The sequence below is a fragment of the Chelonia mydas genome, chromosome 7, assembly GCF_015237465.2.
Source record: "Chelonia mydas isolate rCheMyd1 chromosome 7, rCheMyd1.pri.v2, whole genome shotgun sequence".
Taxonomy (NCBI): domain Eukaryota; kingdom Metazoa; phylum Chordata; order Testudines; family Cheloniidae; genus Chelonia; species Chelonia mydas.
The window spans coordinates 57,339,096-57,363,238 of NC_057853.1; the positions used below are offsets into that span (position 1 = coordinate 57,339,096).

Sequence of the window (24,143 nt, forward strand, 5' to 3'; positions counted from 1 at the left end):
TGCATTTCTCTTCATGAGAGCAGAGGGTTGCTTTGCAGGTGAAACGACCATTTACAATCTTCATTAAACTGTCAAGAACAAAATTTTAGCTTTTTTTTTTTTTTTTTTTTTTTTTTTTAGTTTTGTGCCAAAAATGCATTGGTCTTAAATACCTGAAAACAGTTTATAAGACAATATTAATACCAATCTTCAAATGTAGTGGCGATTTATATGCCACAACTCATGTAATTATGATCTGGGATTTTAAAAGGAACAAACTTTTTAAAAATGAACCAGGCCCTTAATTTTAACATCTAATCTGTAGAGTTGTGATTGTAATCAGGAGATGGATTTAGGTACTATTTTAGAGGAACTCTTAAACATGGGGAAAGGGAATATTTTGAGTGTAAAGTTGCTCTGTTTGTAGTTTGTTTAACTCAGTACTATTGCACATGCTTTTATTATGCAAGTGTTCTCACCTAAAACCCATTGTTTTCTACTTCAGTGAAATTCTAAGCTAGTGTCTGACAAGGAGCTAATAGTAATAATAAAAATTCACCACTCTGATTTCAAGAAAATTCTTGCATAAAAATCAGCAACAGTAGCAAAGAAAATTGGCATACCTGTAAAAAGTAAACTTGTACTTCAGTGAGGATGTCTTCCACGGTTGTTGAGATTTTTTGAGAGAAAGTGAGAGGTAGGGCAGAAAGTCTAAGAACTTTTTATATACAAACTCGTATTATTATGAGTGTTTGTTTCTTTTATATCAGACAACATTATGTTCCGATGTTGCTGGAGAAGTATTTTTAAATCAATTATTTCTAGTCTAACTACTTCCAGGAACATACTAATCTTGTTAACTGATCCTCTAAAATGCTAAATGATCTTTTACTGCTTGTATTCCCTTTTTGTTTAAAGGGAGAGAGAATTGCACAGTAAAGCACTTTTCAGGAAATACTTGGCAAAAGTTTCTTCTGTTCCTACTTAATCAAATTTAGCCAGTAACCCATAAATTCTGCTCTAAAAGTATGCACTACTGAAACACGCTTTCTTCTTTCAGACAACAATTTGGTTTGCTAGCTTTAAAATGACTGACTCTTGCAAGCACCATGAAACATGTAAACAAATATACTTGTCTTTGCTATTCCAAGCAAATCTATTTGTGGAAATAATTACATGTTATTTCAAACCCCAGAACTTCAAGATGGGCTTTAAACTGTCTGATATGTGTACATCTCTCTCACTTTATCTTTAGACAGTGTTTTAAGCAAAAGGCTATTCTTCTGACTTTTCTTTATGAGCCAGATGAAAAGATCATCCTTAAAGATACTGTGTTTTAAAATAGTTTCATTGCTTAATACCACGATGATTTCTTTCTTTCCTTCCTGTGCTGTCTGCAGTTGATAGGATGCAGTCATGTTATGCTTCTTTAATTTTAAATGACCGTTTGCTTTGCTTTTCCTTCTTTTTGTGCTACAAACATAGTGGATTTATGGTCTGTGGGGTGCATTATGGGCGAAATGGTTTGCCACAAAATCCTCTTTCCAGGAAGGGACTGTATCCTTGTGCTTCTGCAGCAGGTTGAATTAGTTAGGTGATTAATGTTCTAATGTTCTCTCATGAAAATGCATATGGGTCAATTTTTTTCTTAAATGGACATGAATTTTTTTGTGATACATTTCAAAAATTGTTGAGGTAAGAACTTCAGTTATACTCAGGCTGCATCTAGCAGTAGGACATAGTCTCTGCTGGTACCGTAGTTAGCACACATTCATCTTCACTCATTTCCATTGTACACTGCTTTTTTATAATTACTTCACGTATGTGTGGATTATTTTTTAATTTTATTTTATTTTAATAACTACCTTTTTATGTTAATGTCATTGCATTTTGTTTTCAGTTGACATTTGGTCAGTTGGGTGCATCATGGGAGAAATGATCAAAGGTGGTGTTTTATTTCCTGGTACAGATCGTATCCTTACCTTTGGCCTAGGATGTAGTTTTGAAAGGTCCAAACATACAGCAGCATTTCAGGTCCATATCAGAGTAGTCTTTGTCTGCTCCACTGCTGACTGCTACGACGTTGTTTAAATTACTGTTTCAAAATACCATTTGTGAGTTCATGATTTTTAGTTTTGATTGTCACAAAGTTGTTTATGGGAATATCATTTTAAAAAAAGCAAAGTAAATAACTGTAGCTTGCAGTGCTGCATTTAGCAATTCATGCAGACTAACTTTAGAGAGACGAGAAGCTATCCACTTGGACACACTGAGGTTTTTACCCTTTTATTTTCACTTTAGATTTTTATATAGTGCCTATCCATTGCTTCTGGGTGTTGCGATAATTAAGTTGGACTTCTTTTGTTGTACAGTGCTTTACCTGTTATATGTTTTGATTTTCCTTTTTAACTGAACATTTTGTGGAGTGATCTACTATTCTACTAATCTCAACTACTGTCTAAATACTTCAGCAGTGTTGCTTTTTGTGTTTGTAAGTGGACATTTAAAAAATTCCTAACCAGTCCGGCTTGTGTCACGTTGTCTCAGGTTACGCTTTGTATGCTACTTTAAAGGAAAGCTCCAGAGATGATGATCTTAGATAGCTGAATATATTGATAGATAAATCTATATATATAATATAAAATATAGTAAAAGTGAATCTTCAAAGCATCTTTTAGAAATACCTACCAGGCCTGTGTTTCCATTCAGTGAATGAGTTGTAGTCTCTCTCTCTGGGTATTGCCATATTAAAGATACTTCCAGCAGAGGATTTGTTAGATGGAAACTGGACTGAAAGAATCTGCATCACCAGTAAACATTACAAAGAGTCAGAAGTTTTGTTTGTGCAGAGTTCTGTTCACTTCCTCCCCCAAACCCTTTTGACTAATTTCATTGGTTAAACCAAGCATTAAATTCCAGATTTGTTGGTTTTAAAGGTAAAGCTACTGGAAAAACCCCAAACGCTTACATTTTTATTTCCAATATTTCCAGATAGGAACAGAATTATCGGTCTTGCTCTGCATTATCCAACTGTCGGGGCTGCAGTTATTTATTTGAGACACTGGCCCTGATTCAGCCTAATTTCTTAAATACATCTTAAATATATCTAACTTCACGCACATGAGTAATCTTATTCACTTCTATGGGTTTTGTTGCATACTTCAACACAAGTACCTTATTGAATTGGAGACACTTTCTGTTATGTTAAGACTCGAGGGCCCAAATTTTGAAATATGCATGCCCAAGGTTAAGGTGTCTTAATAAAAATAGCTTTTTTTTTTTTTTTTTCACATCTGCTGAACAGTCCCAGTTTTTGTTTAGCTTTAGAGGGAGCTAAATTAGGCCCCTCTTATTTATGCACTGATCTTTGTTCATTCAAGTTTGAACACTTGGCTTTCATTTTATGCCTTATTGTGGGAATTAGAACTTTCTTGCACTTATGACATTTTAAATGAGAACTGCAATATATTTATGGGGCTTTGTTAGATACATCTATATTCCATAGGCATTTTATAATGTGCTCATGACTGTAGTATCTAGCACTTAAGCAGGTAGGAGCACAGGCAGAGTTCCCACTGACTTCAGTGGGGCCAGGATTTCAACCCTGTTGTGCACATCTACGTTGCCCAAATGTGACCTCTCTCCTAATTAGTACACACTTCATGTATTGCACAGCCAGAGCTTGAGTCAGGCTATCGAGTATATAGATAAAACACCAATGGGTGGCTTTTCCCTCTAATGCCTTAATGATGCTTAGCATATTTGGGAGTTGAATCGAACAGAATTCAACTATGTCTGCTCTCTGGACAATTATACAAATAGTAAACGTGATAGGTTTCTGTTAAACTTATATTTGAGATTTGCTTTAGCTCAGTGGGTTTTTAACTCCCTGTACTTTCTACAAGTGTATCCTTTGGCAGGTCTGGATATTTTATGGGTAAAATCAATATTAGCTGCACTGCTCTTCAGCCAAGCTTACAATTATTCATCATCACTGTTCTCTTGAACAAGCTGATAGTGTCCTTTTTATTTATTTCGGCCTGCTACCTTCATCTCTGTTAGATATTTTGTACTGTTTTAACATGGCCTTTATGCTGGATGTTAGCCATGCTATGTTTTTCTTAGCTGCTTGACCTTAGATATTGATCAGTGGAATAAAGTTATTGAGCAGCTAGGAACACCATGCCCTGAATTCATGAAGAAATTGCAGCCAACAGTGCGGACTTATGTGGAGAACAGACCTAAATATGCTGGATATAGTTTTGAGAAACTCTTCCCAGATGTACTTTTCCCAGCTGATTCTGAGCACAACAAACTTAAAGGTAAGATCATGTATGTTGTATCATTTTTCATATTGTAGTAGCCTCGTGTCAAGGTTCCTTCCCCACTCTGAACTCTAGGGTACAGATGTGGGGACCTGCATGAAAGACCCCCTAAGCTTATTCTTACCAGGTTAGGTAAAAACTTTCCCAAGGTACAAACTTTGCCTTGTTCTTGAACCCTATGCTGCCACCACCAAGCGTGTTAAACAATGGACAGGGAAAGAGCCCACTTGGAGACGTCATCCCCCCCAAACCCTCACCCCCTTTCGTGGGGAAGGCTTGATAAAAATCCTCACCAATTTGTACAGGTGAACACAGACCCAAACCCTTGGATCTTAAGAACAATGAAAAATCAATCAGGTTCTTAAAAGAAGACTTTTAATTAAAGAAAAAGTAAAAGAATCACCTCTGTAAAAATCAGGATGATAAATACCTTACATGGTAATCAGATTCAAAACATAGAGAATCCCTCTAGGCAAAACCTTAAGTTACAAAAAGACACAAAAACAGGAATATACATTCCATTCAACACAGCTATTTTACCAGCCATTAAACAAAAGAAAATCTAATGCATTTCTAGCTAGATTACTTACTAACTTTTTACAGGAGTTCTGAGCTGCATTCCTGATCTGTTTCCGGCAAAAGCATCACGCAGACAGACAGACCCTTTGTTTCCCCACCCCACACTCCAGCTTTGAAAGTATCTTGTCTCCTCATTGGTCATTTTGGTCAGATGCCAGCGAGGTTGTCGTAGCTTCTTAACCCTTTACAGGTGAAAGGGTTTTGCCTCTGGTCAGGAGGGATTTTTTAGCACTGTGGACAGAAAGGTGGTTATCCTTCCTTTATATTTATGACACCTTGTGAATGAAAGCTTAAATTTTGTCCATTATCAGATGAATCTTTTAAAGAGTTAAACTTCGAAATGTTGTTACCAAGCGATTACTTCTATCTCCTTTTTCTTGTTTTCTCCTGAGCTACTGCTACATATTCTTGTAGTAGCTTCTTTGTTATCCAGAAACAGATATTTTCCTTTATAGCTGACATTAAAACTGCTTAGAGAGGGGTGTGTCTGAGGGAGGAAATGTGGGGTGGAGGGAAACGGCAAAAAAGAAGGCAATTGTTGTAAGCTATGTAGCCAGAATTCTTTTCTCTGTAGAGATAAAGTAACATACATGATAACATGTAAATGTAATGTACGTTCCTTTTTTGTATCCTGTCTAACCATGCCTTTGGCTCTGGGTTCCCTTCGTTCTGGAAATAAGAATTTCTTGGTGCTAGAAGTTAGCTGCTACTTAGCACCGTAGACTAGCATGGGCTCATCGCATTTTGTACTCTAGCAAAAGATGATTAACCTGGTAGTGCTTTGAAGCAATATGGTCTGTTATTGCCGGGTCTTACAGAGCTTTGGAAAAAGTCACCTGAGGCTCAAAGGAGGATGGAAGGTGCTCACTGTTATAGCCCCTGCCTGTCCTCAGGATAGCCTAGGTTGTATCTCAAATGGGGATTTTTCATTTCCACTATCAGCCAAGGAAGGGACTGACCAGCACTATGACCATAGCCCACTTAGGGGTAAGAGGATTCCTGGGAAGAAGAAAGGAAACACTGAAATGCTCAGAAATCTCCTCTTTGCCTCTGGGTTTACACATGGAGAATGGTTTCTTGTACCGTTTATTTATGCAGTGAGGTAATTTTGAAATACTGGAAGCTCCACATTGTATAAACACTTGCAGTGATAGAGGCTTTTATACTGAATTAACTGAATTTTAGTATGGCTTCCCTAATATGACTAGCTCTGCTGTCTACAAGATTTTACTTATATTTACTTTCTCTAAATATCCTTGCCTAAATAGAGTACATTTTTAATTAGGAGAGTAATTAACCATTGAACAATTACCAAGGACAGTGGTGGATTCTCCCTCACTGACCATTTTTATATCAAGATTGGATGTTTTTCTAAAAGATCTGCTCTAGGAATTATTTAGGGGAAGTTCTCTGGCCTGTGGTCTACAGGAGGTCAGACTAGAAGATCATAATGGTCCCTTCTTGCCTTAAAATCTATGAATCCTAGGCACTATATATTGAAAAGTTATAATCTAACGTGTCCCTCTCCTAACCCTAACACTTCCTAGCTACTACGAGACTTTCTCCTACATTACTTTATCCTGTTGAGTTCTGGGTAACTCAAGTGATATGGATACCACCCATTATTTTGAGAGACTGTTCTATGGTTCACTTCCAGAGTCAGTCAGAAATATTTCCCCCTGTTGTCTAGACATTTTTCACCTTTTTACTCGTAGTTCTACCTCTGTGGACAGCCCTAAATGATTCTTTCCCTCTTCAGTGTTTACACACGTCAAACTCTTGTAAACTGGTTTTCAGATTCCCTTCCTTTTAATGTCGTGAACCAGCACAACTAAGCTCAGTTACCCTCTTCATCCCCCTTAGTCGCTTTTTTTTTTTTAGCAACTCTGTGAATTCTCACCCATTCTGTTTCTTTCCAGCACTGAGATGCCTAAATACAGCCTTCCCCTATGGTTGTGGTTTTGCAGGAGGGGTACAGCGTAGTGGGTGACTTGCATCCCAGGTTCATTTTATGATGGCTCTGTGTGTTGCATCCCACATGTCATTGGCCTTTTTAGGTGTTTGCCACAATATTACGCTGCAAGCTCCCGCCCAATTGCTTTCCTAGTATATCCAGCTTGTTAAAAGGATAGGGATATTTTTTCCTAGCTGTACTAGCCCTACACACTTCCCCTTGTTCAGTCACATTTTATTTCCTGTCCATTTGTTTAGCTCCTCGAGGTTTGTTTCTCTGACCTGGTTGGAGTTTGCTCTGCCTCACCTCCCAATTAGTCTGCTTTTTCACCACCTTCTCCAGGTGATCAATAAAGACGTTAAATAACATTGTACCCAACACTGATAATTTGACCGTATGGTTCCTCAGTACACTGGTCGATCTCACCCACTTGCTTAGGGTCTAACTGTTTGCCATATTTGGGGTCAGGAAGGAATTTCCCCCCCAGGTCAGATTGGCAGAGACATTGGGGGCGGGGTGGGGGAGGTTCACATTTCTCTGCAGCGTGGGACATGGGTCATTTGCTGATATGAATTAGAAGCCTTTAAGTCATGATGTGAGGATTACAGTAACACAGCCAGAGATTATGGGCCTATTGCAGGGGTGGGTAGGAGAGATTATGCGGCTGCAATGTGTAGGTCTGTGATAAATGGGGGAGGGGGCGGCGGCATGGGAAGCTCCCTTTTATGGACACCCAGCCAGCCACTTAGCTGTAAAATCCCTCTTGGTAGCTGTTCTTTGCTTGCTTTACCCGCAAAGGGTTAAAAAAAGTCCCCTAGGTAAAGAAAAGGGGCACCTGACCAAAAGAGCTAATGGGAAGGAAGCTTTCCCTTTATGTCTGTGGTTGTTCTCCGGAGAGGGGGGGAACAGAGCAAAGTCAGGGCTATGACTACGCTATAAGCAGCTTTAAGCCAGAGATGAGAAATCATTAGATTTTTCCTAGAATTACTTATTTGAAACCCCCCAAATATGTAAATAAATTAGGAATGTTTAGAAAGACGCAATTAGGTTTATTTCTGTTTATTTTTTAAGGCTTGTGGACTTCCCTGTGCTAACCCCAGATGCTTTTGTTTGCTTGTAACCTTTAAGCTGAACGCCCAAGAAAGCTGTTTTGGGTGCTTAATTTTGGAATTGCTCTTTTAAAATCTAGCAAAAGCCTAAGTTCCAGATGTATTTTCTTCCTTTTTGTTTTTAATAAAATTTACCTTTTTTTTTAAGAACAGGATTTGATTTTTGGTGTCCTAAGAGGTTTGTGTATGTTGTTTGATCAGCCGGTAGCACAGCTAATTTCCTTTGTTTCTTTCTCAGCTCTTCCCCAAAGGGGTGGGGGGGTGAAAGGGCTTGAGGGTACCCCACAGGGAGGAATTCCCAAGTGTTCCTTCCTGGGTCCAAGGGGGTTTTTTGCATTTGGGTGGTGGTAGCATTTACCAAGCCTGGAGTGGCACATATTAATTTTTAGAATCCTTGCAGGCCCCCACCTTCTGCACTTGAAGTGCCAGAGTGGGGATTCATCCTTGACAAGGTCAACTAGATGATCATGATGGTCCCTTCTGACCTTAAAGTCTATGAATCTATCAACCTTTTTTCATACTTAGTCCAATTTTCACTCCATGTCACAAGGCTTATATACAAGCCAATTTGAATCCAATCTAGAGTTTAGTTGCTCTGAATTCACTCATCCTGTATGTGATGACAGATTTATTTGGGGGGAGGGGCAGGAGGCAATCCTTCATATTAAGGAATAGTTACTTATCAGATACTAGTTACCAGGTTTCTCTTTTTTACTTTGTTTGATGTTCTCTATCACATGGACATTTTTTTAGTCCTCTGGTAGCTGTCCAGCTTCTGATTTTTTCCCCCCAGAAATTGCAATTTCAATAAATCCATCTAGTCACTGGCGATATATGTATCAATAAAACTTATCAGATGTGAAAACATGTCCAGTTGTCATGTTGCCTCCTTTGCATGAAGGAGGACAATGACCAGGTACTGATTAGTCTTCCATGTGAGATTTTGTTCTTGTTACATGTGACATAAATTCAAAACTCTCTTATCAGTTTTACTCAATATTTTGACTTTGCTTTTTAATGTAGTACCAGCTTTGCTAAATCCTGAATTCTGTGCAGACCTTAAAACTGTAATTTGTCTGCTCTCTGCTAAGCCTTTTAAGTGTGTCTGTTCATAAGATTTAAAACATTGTCTAATGTGGATTCAGCATAAATCTAAATAGAAAATTTCACTCTTGCAGCCAGTCAAGCAAGGGACTTGTTATCAAAAATGCTGGTTATAGATGCTTCTAAAAGAATCTCTGTGGATGAGGCTCTGCAGCACCCATACATCAATGTCTGGTATGATCCATCTGAAGCAGAAGCAGTAAGTTCTTGGCTTTGGTCTCTTGATAATGGGATACTCTACGGAAGAAAGCAAACTTGGAATGTGGTGATTGGTATAGTTGCTTGCCATAATAATGCACTACATTTCTGACCTGCAGCTGTCAGAATTATAGCTGAAATTGGTAGATGTGTTTGTTAGAATTTTCTCTCTAGGGGCCAAAATTTCAGGCAGTTGTGATTCACCTGTATTTCTATGCATAATCATGATGATTGTACCTACAAATAAGACATGCAAATATCACACTTAAAAATCTCCTGAAAATCAGGCCCTGGATTTATTAAACCAATATTTGCCTCAGTCATTCCTATGCATACGTGTTCCATTTACCAGGAATATGAGCCATTGACTCCTGGGTAAGAAAAGAGGAAGAAGGTATTTTTACTAGTTAGGGCAATTTGGTAGTATCTCAACACTAAGTAACAAAATAGGAGCCAGAGGCAAAACTCCAGTGTAAGAGCATGTGCTGTCAAATATCACCACTGGTGAATGTGATTTAGTTGAAACATAAAAATATATCACTTTTTAAACAATTAACTTCTAGTTTATTGAAATAAAATGAAAAATAAGTGTCTGAACAGAAGGGGTAGTTGGCTATGACCTAGTAAGAACTGAAGAAGACACTTCAGCATCCTAAACAGGATTTCATGTAAATGGTGCAACTAGAATTCTACGGAATATTTACAGTAAATGTCCCAAAAAGGCAAAAGGGCAGTCAGGCATGGAAGATGCTGTACCTAGATACGTCTCCATTTAGCCACCTTTGTCAAACATAACTCTAACAATGTGAGGAAAACTATTATACTAGGCGTCTGAAACATCACATGAAGTATAGAAAAGTGGCCAGACATGAGATGACTATCATTGAATATCAGGGTTGGAAGGGACCTCAGGAGGTCATCTACTCCAACCCCCTGCTCAAAGCAGGACCAATCCCCAATTTTTTTTGCCAAAGATCCCTAAATGGCCCCTTGAGGGATTGAACTCTCAACCACTATGTTTCTAACAGTTTTGGTCAGACATGATACTGTATGTTTAAAAGATTGGGTTGGGATTCTGAAAGCTATTCTTTATACAACAGCCTTCCAGTTAGGTGATGTGCATTTTCCCTTTCATTTCACTGTAGTTGTTTGAGTTCTTTATCATGCATCAATTCTGTTTGCAGCCTCCACCAAAGATACCAGACAAGCAGTTAGATGAAAGAGAGCACACAATAGAAGAATGGAAAGGTAAGAACAATGTTTTAAATTTGTCTTTGGGGCTTGACATCCAATACAAGGATTATTGTGTTACCGGAGTTCTGTTAAGAAGTTGGAATGACTAGCAGCTTGTGTCCTTCACAGCTCAGAAACCTGCATAATATTTAAGTATATGGTAAGGTTACATTATTGTACCTCTTCTGAATTCATATGTTAAGTGACTTGCACATAGCATGGTTCCAATTCTAATTAAGTTTAGTTCCTGAGCCTTCTTAAAGGCACAGTTATGGTACAGTAGTTCTCTTCCATGGCATAGATCAGGTTCATACAGACATCAGGCAAGATGGTTGGGTCTCTGGCCAGTAAAGATTGCCCTGGTCCAGGAGATAAAGAACATGCTTTCACCCTTGGCACTTGTCTAACCTAGGAAAATTACTTATTGCTGATAATGATGTCAGCTGTGAGTGAAGCTGACCTGGCACTGAGTGTGCTTTAACTGCAAGTGTAGCTGAGGACAAGATCATGTTCAGCACTGTTTCTGGAAGTGTGATTGAAGGATTGAACCATGGCTTTGGGAATGGTTTTATTCCTTAATTATGCTCCCTGAAATGGTCTGGTTACACATGGTCCATATCTGAACTAGGGAAACCACACCTTCTTCGAGTAGATGCGGCTGAGTATTCCACTTAGGTGTGTGCGCACACAGCGCACCAAAGCCGAAGAAATTTGCCTACCAGTACCCGGAGAAGGGAAGTATTCACACTTCGTGGCCATAGCCCTTCACCTGGTTACATGAGGCAGCGCCGCCCCAACTCTCCCTCAGTTCCTTCTTACCATCTGTGGCTGGAGTCAGGGCTCTGTGTGGTCTTAACCTTCCACCTTCAGCTAGTTTCGTTTTTTCTTATTATATATACTGTGAAGTAGTACCCTTAGCGTTAGCTTAGTGTTAATTTTATTAGTTTAGTTTCTTCAGTGATGCTCTTACGGGGGCTAAATGTTGTCCTTCATGTGGGAGTGTGATCCCCACCAGCAATCCCTACACATGGTGCTTGCTGTCTCAGCGAGGCCCATGTTAAAGAGCATTGTGCAATCTGCAGATCGTTCAAGAAATAGACTCAAGTGGCTCGGGACCTTTGCCTAAAGCAGCACCTGTTGAACAAGCCATGTGGCCTGCTTCAGAACCGAAGCCCTTATCAGGTCAGAGATCGCCTTCAGGTTCCAAGAGTGAAGCTGTTTTGTGTTCTGGAGCAGGCACCCTCTGAAGAAACGGAGGAGACATTCCCTGTTATCTGCATGGAGGAAAAGGTCAGATAAGACCGACCGAGACTGCTCCAGGTCTTGGGGAACCTCTTCCGCCTCCCCCAGGAAAAGCGTTAACTAGCACAGAGTTGGTGCCAGTGCGCAGGATGGCGTGGGTACCTCTAACCCTTCCCTGGTACCAAGTAGGGAGGTTAGAAACCCTGTACTGCTGACTTGGGTTCTGGCCTCTGCCTGTCCATTGAATCTGGTACGGACAAGGTAGATGCCAGTACTGACTGTTTCCATGTCAGCTGCACGTCTACTTTTCGGCCCCGACCTGTCCTTTGTTCCAGGACTTTGTCAGGGCTGTGTCATCTATAACCCTGTCGACTCAAGCCATTGGACCCTTGGGTCAGTTGGCACCCCAATGTTCCCCTTTCACGGTTGTGGAAGCAGGGCCAGTACTGGGATTGGTCCGGGGGACCTGGGTACAGTGAATCTCCTCAGCACCATTGCAGTCACATTGCAAATGTTACTGTGGCAGCTTTCGCTGCCCTTGAAATTGGTGCTGTCAAACACCCCAGCACCGCTGCTGACTTTGGGATTGAGAGCACTTCTGGCACCAGCTTGCTCAGGACCAGCGGTACTGCTTCCAGTGGCAGCGCTGCCTCCTGCTTAGTTCTGGGTGATGGACAAGTCAGACTGGTTACTTGCTGCCTCTGATCTCGCTCTGCCCTCATCCCAGTGATCCTGAGGCTCCTTGGCATCCAAGTCAGGGTCGTCCTCCCCCCATTGTCCATTGCTTGAGCAGCATTGGGGGCCTTCGATGGACCGTTACGGGTACTGGGATTGGCGCTCGTCTCATGGTTGGGACGGTGGCCCCTGGCCTGGCACCTACTGGCCACCAATTTCTTATCCATGCCAGTGGCCTCCATGGAATCTGTGGGATGTTCCTTGGTCACGGAGGTCCCATTCTTTGTTTCACTCAAAAGCGAGATCACCAGCAACGTCTGTGGTGGTGACCATCGATCTTCCACCAGCCCAGGCACCAGCACTCCTCCTCCCTCTGGAGCCTCCAGAGTTGTCCCATCCAGATCTGTCACCCCTAGAACAGGATCCAATTTTAGCCCAGTTAAGGGCCTTTTCTTTGTCTCTGGACAATACTGTGCTGCCTGGTTCATTCCTCTTTTGATACTGGAGAATTTTAAGGCATACCGATACCTTTCGCAACCTTGTAGCTGCTTCTCTTGGTATCCAAGTGGAGTTCTTGCAAGAGAACAACCACAAATTAGTGGATAGCCTGCAGCCATCTGCCTCTGGGAGAGTCTCCCTCCCTATCAATGATGCGCTCCTTGAACCTGCTAAGGCCTTCTGGAGCATGCCGGCTTTGGTACCACCTGCAGCTAAGCACTTGGAAAAGTGCTATTTTGTTCCTTTGCAGGGATCTGAGGGGTTTTACTCCTGGCCAGCACCAAATTCCCTAGTTGTAACTGCAGTGAACAACAGAGCCACCCAAGGATAGGGACTCTAAGCAATTGGGCAGGAAGATTTACACCTCCTTTTCCTTACAGATGCAAATTGCTAACCAGCATCCAGAGAATGTTTGCCAAGGTGGTCCCTTTGTCCGGCCCTCACCAACCAGATCAGTTGTTACCAACACCTCCCAGATGAGTTGGGGGACACACACAGGCTATGGTCAGTGCAGGAGGCCTCAGTCCGTATCAGTGTGCTGGAGCTTTGGGCCATCTACAATGCACGTCACACTTTTCAGGACTGTATCAGAGGCTCACATGCTCACCAACAATACCGCTGCAATGTGTTATGTGAACAAACAAGGGGGAGCACGCTCCAGGTTGCTCTGCCTACAGATGATTGGGCTGTGGCAGTTCTGCACCGAGGAAAACTGCCACTCTGAAACCTGTCATTACCCTGACAGCCATTCACTCACCTGGAGTTCAGAATCATCAGTAGGTATTTGTGTCTAAGTCACTAGTGGTCCCTGAAGACAAGTGTCCTCTGGGTCACCTTTGCAGCTTGCGGTTTCCCACAATTGACATGTTTGCTCCACAGGACAACAGGAAGTGGCCCCGAGGGGGCCTCGGTCCAGACTCCCTGTCCCAGGCTTTCCACCTCAGCTGGCAGTTGGCTCTCCTCTACACCTTTCCCCCGATCCCAGTCATCCCTCAGGTCATCCTTAAGGTCATTCGCGTTGCCCTGGCATGGCCAAAGCAGTGCTGTTTCTCTGACCTTCTCACACTCTCTATTCAGCCTTCCATACCGCTTCCTCCCCATCCCAGCTTACTCACTCAGAACCACGGCTGCACCTTGCACCCTGCGCTCAGTCCTCTGTCCAGGACATTCTGGAGTACCTGCTGCACCTTCAAGTATCGGGGCTTGTATTTAGTTCACTGAGTGCATCTGGCAGCAGTATCAGCTTTTCATCCCCCCCGTTCAGGGAAGATCAGTCTTCTCCAGTGCCATGGTAGCAAGATACTTACAAGGACACCTTCATCTACATCCTCCAGTCCAAGAACCAGTTGGACCTTAACTTAGTTGGACCCTCTGTTGGACCTTAACTCAGTCCTAGTGGCCTTAATGGGACCTCTGTTCAAGCTTCTGGCATCTTTTCCAGTTCTGCTTTTGTGTCAGGAAACTGCATTCCTGGTAGCAATAACATCTGCAAAGAGAGCGTTGAGAGTTGCAGGCTCTGACGGCAGAATCTCCTTATATACAATTCTCCAAAGATGAAGTGACTGTATGACTACATCCTATGTTTTAGTCTACAATGGTTTCTCAGTTTCATTTGAACCAGGTGGTTCTTTCCCAAGCTGCATTCATCTCTGGAGAAGTGTCTCCATATGTTAGATGTCAGGCAATGTCTAGCTTTTTATCTGGACAGGATTAAGCGTTTCATTCTTCCCCTAGTTTGTTTGTATCATATGCAGACCACATGAAAGGTCAAGCTGTTTCTTCACAGACAGTCTCCAAAGGGATAACATCCTGCATATGAAATAGCTATGGCTTCGCCCCCTGAGCAGGAGCGAGCTCATTCTACGAGGGTGCAAGCAACATCCATAGCATTCCTCAGTGATGTTTGCATATTGGATATTTGCAGTGCTGCTGTGTGGACATTGATCTACATGTGCATGAACCATTATGCCATAACCGCATCTTCCAGCCCAGGGTGAATGCAAGCTTTGGTAGAGCGGTCCTGCAGTCCTTGTTTAGGTAGACTTTGAGCCCCTCCTCCTGGGGCGTGGTACTTCTTGGGTCATTTAAAAGGAATACACAGCTGCATCTACCTGAAGAAGAAGAAGAAATGGTTACTTACTGTAATTTTGGTTCTTCAAGATGTGATGCAGACTTGTATTCCATGACCCACCCTCTGTCCCCTCTGCAATGGAGTCTCATTTTCAGGTGTTCGGAGTGAAGGAACTGAGGGGTGGTCAGGGCAGCACCGCCTCATGTAGCTAGCGGAGGGGACTATTGCCTCAAGGTGTGAACTCCGCCCCTCTACCAGTACTCCTAGGCGCACACACATCTAAGTGGAATCACGTCTGTCACATCTCAAAGAACCACAGTTACTGTAAGTAAACATTTCATTCAGTTGCACTTGGGAATCTTTTAGTGGACAACGCGTTTACTGCCGTGTTAGTTAACCCTTCTAAGGAGCAAGTTTTAATTAACATGGTAGCTTTTTATTTAAAAGAAAGCGACCGTTCTCACTGCCTAGAGTATTGCTGGACTTGTACATGTCTACATGAGGACTAACACCAGTGCTGATGAAACAAAGTTGGAAAACTGGTGAGAATATTTTTTCCCCCTAAAATTCCATAAGGTAGACAAGACCTTGCAAGTCAGCTACAGCCATTGCTAACACTTGTTGTCAGAGAGGAGTAACTTTCCTAGGCTTGGGTGCACATCCGTATTCTGCTTCATGACCTTCTGTTATGGTGGTAAAACTTCTCCGTTCTAAAATGCTTTGGGAAAGGAGTGGCAAAGTATTCACTCTCCACTTCTAAGGCCTCCCTACCACCAAGAAACCTAAACTCTCCCCTGCTTCTTGTAGAGGCAGCATGCTGAGATTCTGGGGGAACAGGTCCAGCTTGTGGTGTGTCAACAATAAGCTTTGCAGATTGAGGGCTTGGCTACACTTGCAGATGTAGAGCGCTTTGGCTTAAACCAGCCTTCGTACAGCGCAGTAGGGAAAGCGTTGCAGTCTGTCCACACTGACAGCTGATAGCGCATTGGTGTGGCCACATTTGCAGCACTTGCAGTGGTATTGGAGTGGTGCATTACGGTCAGCTATCCCAGCGTTCAGGTGGCTGCAGTGTGCTTTTCAAATGGGCGGGGGGGGGAGTGGAGTGTGTTGTGTGTATGTGGGGGGAGAGAGTGGGTTTTTGGGGTGCCCAGAGTGTGTCAGCATGCTGTCTTGTAAGTACAGACCCCCCCTCCCTCCCCCGCCCCTCTCTCTCTCTCACTCAAAGCAAACATTAGCTGTTTGTTTTTTTCTCGGAGCTGATAAGCAGCTGCTCCTGTACTCGAAGACAAGAGAGGCCACTTCAGTTAATGGGATTATGGGACGTTTCTGGAGGGCAATCAGCGCTGTAACTCCTCGTTCACACTGACGCTGTAGCGTCTCACCCACTATGCAGCAAACCTCATCCCTCGCGGGGAGGTGGAGGACCAGCAGCGCTCTAGCCAGGGAGTCAGAGCACTCTACGTGCCTTGCCAGTGTGGACAGGGAGTGAATTAGAGCCTCTGGGCAGCTTTATTGCGTTATAACGTGCAAGTGTAGCCAAGGCCTGAGCAAAGAGTAGGTTGGGGGGAGTCAACTAAGCCTCCCTGCTAAGAGAAGTTTTTTCAGTAATGCAGGTGATCCACAAAAGAGATGGGAGGAAACTTAGCATACCAATAGGCTTTCCCCTGTAGCCATAATATCAACCCTACTTCCTCTATAGGGTGTTTATACGTTCATTTACATTTCTCCTGAGGGGAAAATTAGTGTGTTCATTTGCATTTTCCTCTTTAAGGAAACAAGCATTGGCCTATGTCCAGACTAATCTTCTGATAGCAGTCTCGCTTCTTAATACCAAATTCATATATATTCTCCTGTCACACCATATTTGGTTTTTAATCTCTCCTTGCTTCAATCGCTTCTTATCGTCACTTGCATTGTCTGAAAGAGGCTCAGCCACCTTTAGTTTTACAGAGCTTCCTCAGCTGTTTCTTCAAATAGAATTTTTCTTCAGCAAAAGTAAACGCTGCAATTTGATATACATTTCTGCTATTAAAGGTGGATTTTTGGTTCCATGTAGATGAGACTAATCAGTTATCACTGGGGAAAAAATGGGGAAAGTCATGACTTTTTGTGGCACAAAATAGAGATGTCACAGTGTTAGCTGAAGGAAAAAAAACAGTGTATTAATTATTTTTGAGTTGTTTGTCATGGGAAATTAAGAGGTCAAATCTGTTTTACAACAAATTGTTTTAAAACCTTTTAGTAATATCTGAAAACCACCCTCGACTACAAGACAAATATAGAGCCAAATTTAGCACACAAAAAAAAGGAGCAGCATTGCTGTGAGTTGCAAAGCCCATAACTCTTGATATACCACTGTGCCCCCTTACCTCAAAAGGCCCAGTGTTTGTCACAAAGATCGTGTTCTCGCACATACAGCATTACTTGCAGAAGGTAAATGTAGGCCAGTGTTTTCTTTCAATTAAGCATCTGCACCCACACAGACGTCAATAGCTATACCTATGGCAATACTAAGGCGTAGCACCACAGCAGTGACTAAAGCCTGTACATTCTTTCTGGGCTACTTGCATGCATGATCATGAAGCCTTCTGTAAAGCCTCTACTCTTGAATTTTTTTGCACAAAACCCATTGTATGTTCACAGAACCTATGCAACAAAGAGGTACTTTCATCTGCTGTTTCTGTATACTACCTAGTTGATACTAACCTTATGACTTCAGTCATACAGCCGATAACATTATGGTAGGTTTTGCGATATTGTTCTCAATGACCTTGTATCTCTTGGATTTTAAAGAATATGCTCGCAGCAAGTGGCAGCTACCTCTTATAGATCTGCACTTTTCTGTATCTCGTCCATAAGTTTATCAAAATTCATTGCCAAATCAGAAGACAGCTGATAGCAAATGTCACACTTTTATCCTCTTGATTGTGTGTGTGTATGTACACGTGTATGTGTATATATTTATACGTTATGTAACAGTAAATACACCACTCACTCTTTTGTGATGAGATCTGAATGCAAACTTGGTAGAAAGAAGTCCTCGATCCAAGCCTCTATTGTTGACAGTTGCCTTCAATGCATTACCGAATCTCTGTGGTTTTAAAAGCTTGAAAGAACAAAGAAGGGACTTTCATTGCTGCGTCCTAGATTTCTTGCTCTTAGGTTTTGTGTCATTCACTGCACTGGTGAGCAGGCAGGGGTAAATGTTTTTGTTTGTTGTTTGTTTAGAAAAGTCTCTTTACAAATAACCAGAATACCCTGCCCTCAACCCATGCCCCCTCCCCAGTTGGACCTTGTGTTCTAGCATATGACAGGATTTGGACAGCTTCAGGTTACAGACTTGGCGAAAGTAGTCCTGCCTTGTGCTGAGGAATAACAGGCACAAAGTTCCTTCCCTATCAGTTATATCTTGCAGAGTCAATTAGCAGGAGCTCAGAGCAGCCTGCATTTTCTTTTGTACATGGGTCACGTGCTGTGTCTCTTGAGCCCTTTGACCCTGTGCATCATATTGCAGATCCAGCTGTCAAAGTAAAGTTGTAGAAGGTCCCACACCATAACCATCACCTGTTCCTCTGCCATGGCAAGTAGGCTTGGAACCATGTTTTTCTACTTGCAGAGTTTGCTTGTTTATCTAAAATTTCTAGTTAATTTTCAGTTGTTTGAGGTTTTTAATAGGATTAGTGATAAGATCCATTAAGATGGATCCAGAGAAGCATTAAAGTGTAAAGTGCTACATTTAATATGCGAATATAATGCATTGAATAGACTGGTACCGTTTTAGGTGCTTAAAATACCTGGGAGAAAGTTCAACCGTTACTGCCAGAAAGAGAAGGAAGTAGGAGGGGTGCTTCATGGTCCACCCCTGGAGAATTTCACTGTGCATGCAGATGCCAGCTCTGACCTGCTAGCATAAGAATGTATAGCCCTTGTGCCAACCAAAGGCTTTCCGCAGATAGTCTGGAGCCCTTTGCCATTAGACTCTGGACATAGTCTTCAACATGGGGGCCAAGCTAGAAAGGAAGGCAAATGCTCCGCTAATCTGGTTTGATCACCATCACCTCGAGAGTGGGGCCATGGCTCTTCCATTTCCCTCTTGAGGTAAGAGATGTGCAGTTATGAGCTTCCCAAGGAGACTGATGTAACCTCCAAGGGTGCTTTGAAACACAGTATGATACCTCTGTCCTGGCCTAGTGCCAAGTGCGGGTAGCCACGTGGGTTGCTATGCTACCCCAGTCTGTTGTCTCTGACCATTGATAGTGGCTGCTAAACAATTCCTTCCTCCATATTGCACTCGGAAATCACTTCAGTTTGCCACTTTTAATCTGTCACTGACAGTTTGCATCTAAGGTATTGGTCCTTTTCTTCTACCAGTGCTTCTTCCCAGCCAAAACCTCCTCTGGGTGGTTGGCCATCTTATCAACCTAGAGCACCCCTTGCTGACTTTAGAGGCATCTTTTTCATCCTGTGTGTGGCTTTTAATCGCCACAGAAAAGGATGATCTGATCCAGAGTGGCTTCTGGATATTTATGGTGACCTTCAGATTGGGATGGTACAGCCATACCGCTATCCCTTAGTGAGTCTCAGCCAGTGTCCGTGTGCCCACCCTCATCTGACCTGGATCTGTGGATATTGTAGCTGATCAATATCTGATCCTCCTGTTGGAAAGGGTTGTCCACACATCTCAGATAGGGTTATCTGCCAGCATCTCTCAAACAAGTTATAGCTAGGCCTCTGCTAAGAAAAAACGATTGGACGAGACTGCCTTGGTTAGCTATCATCCAGGATCCTTCAGGCAAAGATATCTGGGAAGGGAGAGGCAGTCCAGCACCAGTAACATTCGATACTTAGGTTGTTTGAACACCATTCAGTGCATCAGGCTTGGCCATGGCATGAATTTGCACTAGTGAGGAAAATCCATGATGGGGTTGGGGCAGGGGAACATTTGTTCTTCAAGAAATGTTATGGTTTCTGATGCAGAGCAGTCTTGCAACTTGGCACGTAACCCCAAGTGTGCTTCCAAGGGGATAGTTATGGACTTATATAAACACAGTCTGTCTGTCTAGCAAAGAATCGTGGTGTTGCTGGGTACTAGCCCTTCTCAAAAATGTTGCCTTGAGCCATCCTAATCCCAGCTAGATAAGGCCTTCTGCGCTCCTTGTTCTTCCATCAGACCTGTTCACCTGTGCAGGAGGCCTCCATAACATTGAGTGAATGGATTGCCTCAGCCTCGTGGCTCTACTTCGACGTCCTCCATCTCAAACCGACCTGGACAAAATCAGCTACCAAGCAGTGAGCAATTTCAGTGCATTCTGTGAGCTCCAAACCTTTGAAGTTGCAGCAGAATGGTGCTGTAAACTGGTGCATCACTTTCAGTTCTAAATATGTTCCTTTCTTTGCTATCTTCTTTGTAGTCTAATACTGTCTAAAAATAGTTCTGAAGAGTAATAATCCTATGAAACTGGAATGTTAATGATGACTGCACATCTTATTAAAATGATCAGTTTGAAGTATTGGATTGGTATAACTACTATTTTTGTCATGTTTACAGAGTTGATATACAAGGAGGTCATGGACCTGGAGGAAAGGACCAAGAACGGGGTTATACGTGGACAACCAGCCCCTTTAGGTTGGTTACAATAAAAGCACTGTACAAGCCTGATCTATGTGGTAAGCTAGAAAGGCGCAAAGCTGATCGAATAGTAATAGTTAATATAGCTCAAAGTATGACTCTAGAATTTCAAGAACACTCTGGCAGAAGCTGTTTTCAGCTAATTCACTTCATCAGTGGTGATAATTGATGCTGGTGCTCTGCTTTGGAAATGTAAAGCACTATATAGAGATTAGTTAACTACCCCTCCCAACACCCCCATGAAGCAAGGCTTTGGGACAGGGACTGTCTTTTTATTTTTTTTTCTCTATTTGTCCAGCACCTTGCACAGTGGGATTCTTTCCTATGATTGAAGGTACAGCTACACGGGAAGCAGAAACCCTCAGAAGCGAGACTCAGAGCCCGGGTCTGCAGACTCAGGCTCTTGCTACGGTACTAAGAATAGCTGTTTAGACATATGGACTTGGACCCACCCCCACCTAGGCTTCACAGTCCGAGCTCCAGCCCAAGCTGCAACAGCTATCTTTAGGACTGTAGCATAAGCCCAAGTCTGTAGACCCGGGCTCAGAGACTAGCTGTTGCAGGTTTCTGCTTGCTGTGTAGAATACCCAAAGGCTCTTAGGAGCCACCACAATACAAATAAATATCCCCATTTTACAGATGGGAAACAGTGCATCTGGGCCAAGGTAACACAATACGTCAGTAGCAGAATTCAGATTAGAAATCAGTTGCTAGCCCTCTCTGCTCATCCATTAGATCAATGTCTCCCAAAAGGGTGACTAGCTAATGAGGTTCCAGTGAGCATCATCAGAGACGGGCATTTAATCAACACATTCACACCAAGGTGGATGCCAAAACTTATCCTCCTAAATAATCTTGGCCTGAGTTTCAAAAGTATTTAGTACCCACTGTTTGTATTTCAGTGAGACTCCGTCTTCCTCCTGCAAATTCTTATAGCAACAGTGCCTGGGCTTGCCTGGCCAATGTAGAAAACTGCAGTGTGATGTCATAAAGAGGTCAGCCTTTACCAAACCCTCCTGAAATCTTGGCTGATCCTGATGAGCATGCTGCTCAAAGTGCTTGTTCCCATCCTCAGCTCTTCTGTCTTTTAATTTTGGGGTACCTGACACTGCTCCAGGAAATACCCCTTTTTATTGTCTGTGGTATTCTCTCCCATCAGCAGCTCCTCACTACTTGACATTAATTTCTTATGTTCTGCTCTTGGGAATCCCATTATATATTTTAATAACTTTTCTGCCACAGTTCAATAGCTCATGATTAGACATGAGACTTGTAACTGTTTCATACCAAGCTGCTTTCCTCTTGAATTTGCTTTAAAATCCTCATTGTAACTTTGTTACATCTCTGCATAGCTACTATAAAAGTACACTTTAACACTTGCATTTAATGTCTACTAAATATTGAGATCAAATTTCTCACTCATACTGTTTGCCTGAATAATTATTTTCTAAACAAGAACGGCTTTTGGAAGCCACTCTTGTATTTTTGTTATCAAATACAGCTGGGTCATTAGAGTACCCCCTTTCCATGCTTGGAGGATCTGTGGCACAGGGTGGGATAATAACTGCCATTGTTTCCCTATGTAATCTTGAGCAGCTCAAAGTGAGTAAAGCACCAGGAGTCCTGACTCCAACACCACCATTTTCTCAGGTGGCCAAAGTTCAGAAGTGTTGAGCACCAAGCAGTTCCCACTGAGGTCATGGAGCTGATGAATGCTTGGAATTTCTGAAAATTCAGCCACTTTTAGGCTTAAGTGTATAGTTAGGCGCCTGCTTTTAGGGTTTTGGAAAATCTTCTTGGGCTTATGTGGAACTACATGCCATTACCTCCTTTCTCTCTCAGCCACACTTCTGAATTTGGCGCTCAGCTGTAAGTGTTTATCTCAGATTTACAAGCATCCTGTACTGGAAGTCCCATGGTTTTTGGCACAGATTAATGGTTCAGAAATATAACCCTTCACTTAAATAAAAAAAATCCTCAAATCTTATTTAATAATGGCCTCCAAGAAATCTCTTCTTGAGTGGCAAGAAAAATTAATGACCAGTAGAGCGAGAAATACTAATGCAAGTATTAAACCATGCAACTGTATCTGCAACTGATTTGCTGTTTTGTTTCTCATAGCACAGGTGCAGCAATGATCAATGGTTCACAACATCCGTCGTCTTCATCATCTGTCAATGATGTGTCTTCAATGTCAACAGATCCAACATTGGCCTCTGATACTGACAGCAGTCTGGAAACATCCGCTGGACCTCTGGGTTGCTGTAGATGACTACTTGGTCTTTTAGGGGGGAGGGGAGGGGAGTCCTTTAGTCATTGATAGGGCACCTTTAAGAAAATCAGTGGTATTATTTTTGAGTGTTTTTTCAAAAATAATTGTAGGATTCATTTTAAAGTGCTGTAATTTTAAACTGTAAGTTGTGTTAAAAGCAGCCACAAAAATGTATTTTTTTTGCTGTAATTAACTCTGTAAAATATTAAACCTGATAATTTTATCATGGTTTTAAAAAATCTGCATATTTGCTTTACTATTATGCTGCTGAACTTTTTTTTACTGAATTTGTAAGATTTGTTTGATCAAAGCACACATTAATGTTGTCTCGCCGTATCATGTATTATTTAAGATTTTATAGGTTTTTCAATTTTTTTATTAGAATTTTTTCCAAATATTTTGTTCATGATTATCCTTCAAAGTTATATGCTTGGTCACTTGTCTTACCCATGTGGAAGAGAAAATAATACATTGTAGCCTGTCATAGCTTTGGGTATAGCTACTGTAGTGGTAGCAGTGAATACAGAATCCTTTAATTCTGTCTACTTGCCTATGACAATTGAATAAAAGCAGCAGTTAGTGAGTTTCATTAGGGAAACCGTTTATGACCCATGGCAAAGTCACCTCATCTGAGAGGCAATATAAACATAAAGCAAAGCATATCTTTATAGCTGCAGAAGTATCCAGCCTGCCAAAAGGAGATGGTGGCAGAACTGTGGCATGCTGAAGCTTATGATCTCAAAAAACAAAAAGAGGATACTTCATGAATAATACGTTGCAATGCAAATAAACTGTTTACTACTTCTAGCTATTAGCCTGTTTTTGTACACAAAAAACAAGGTAGGCCCAGGATATCTAGATTGCCAACAGGGAAAACTATACCTGTAGTTATACTTTCACAGAGCATGTGGTTCTTTGGAGTTTAAGTTCCTTATTTTCTGTGTTAGGATAGAGCAGTTTTGTGTTGGGTGTGTGTATAGAAAACCCCATCTTTTTGACCACTCTTTCTTCACCCAGAGTAACTTATTCCTGTAAACCAATCACTGGTGGGAGAACCTCAGGTTGTAAGATTTCTGTAGCTAATGCATTAAGAGAGCAATATATGCCATGGTAAAAATGGGGGGAAATAGCAGTGCTGGATAAATCGTTTTTCTCTTTCACTTCACTGTCAGACCAGCATAGCAGAAATCTTAATAATGGTTCTTTTTAAGCCATGAATGTTCAGTATCTTTCAGCATTGAAGCCCCAGCTGTCAATGCTCTTTTCTTAAAAAAA

At 42.0% G+C, this 24,143-nt stretch overlaps 1 protein-coding gene across 15 annotated transcripts in view; it reads left to right on the forward strand.

The window, feature by feature from the left end:
• The window catches only part of MAPK8 (mitogen-activated protein kinase 8), a 113,710-nt gene extending 89,577 nt beyond the window's left edge, over window positions 1–24,133 (forward strand). For 6 of the 15 annotated variants that reach the window (XM_037904173.2, XM_027831220.3, XM_043552193.1 and 3 more), the window contains 6 exons: window positions 1,880–1,951; window positions 4,119–4,301; window positions 9,125–9,249; window positions 10,433–10,496; window positions 20,516–20,593; window positions 22,723–24,133. In XM_037904173.2, the coding sequence (XP_037760101.1) occupies window positions 1,880–1,951; window positions 4,119–4,301; window positions 9,125–9,249; window positions 10,433–10,496; window positions 20,516–20,593; window positions 22,723–22,868 (668 nt within the window). In that variant the 3' untranslated portion in view covers window positions 22,869–24,133. Of the gene's footprint in view, window positions 1–1,464; window positions 1,537–1,879; window positions 1,952–4,118; window positions 4,302–9,124; window positions 9,250–10,432; window positions 10,497–20,515; window positions 20,635–22,717 lie in introns of all 15 variants that reach the window. The other 9 variants (XM_043552199.1, XM_037904177.2, XM_043552195.1 and 6 more) reach the window with 5 other exon arrangements.
• Window positions 24,134–24,143: the final 10 nt, after the last annotated feature.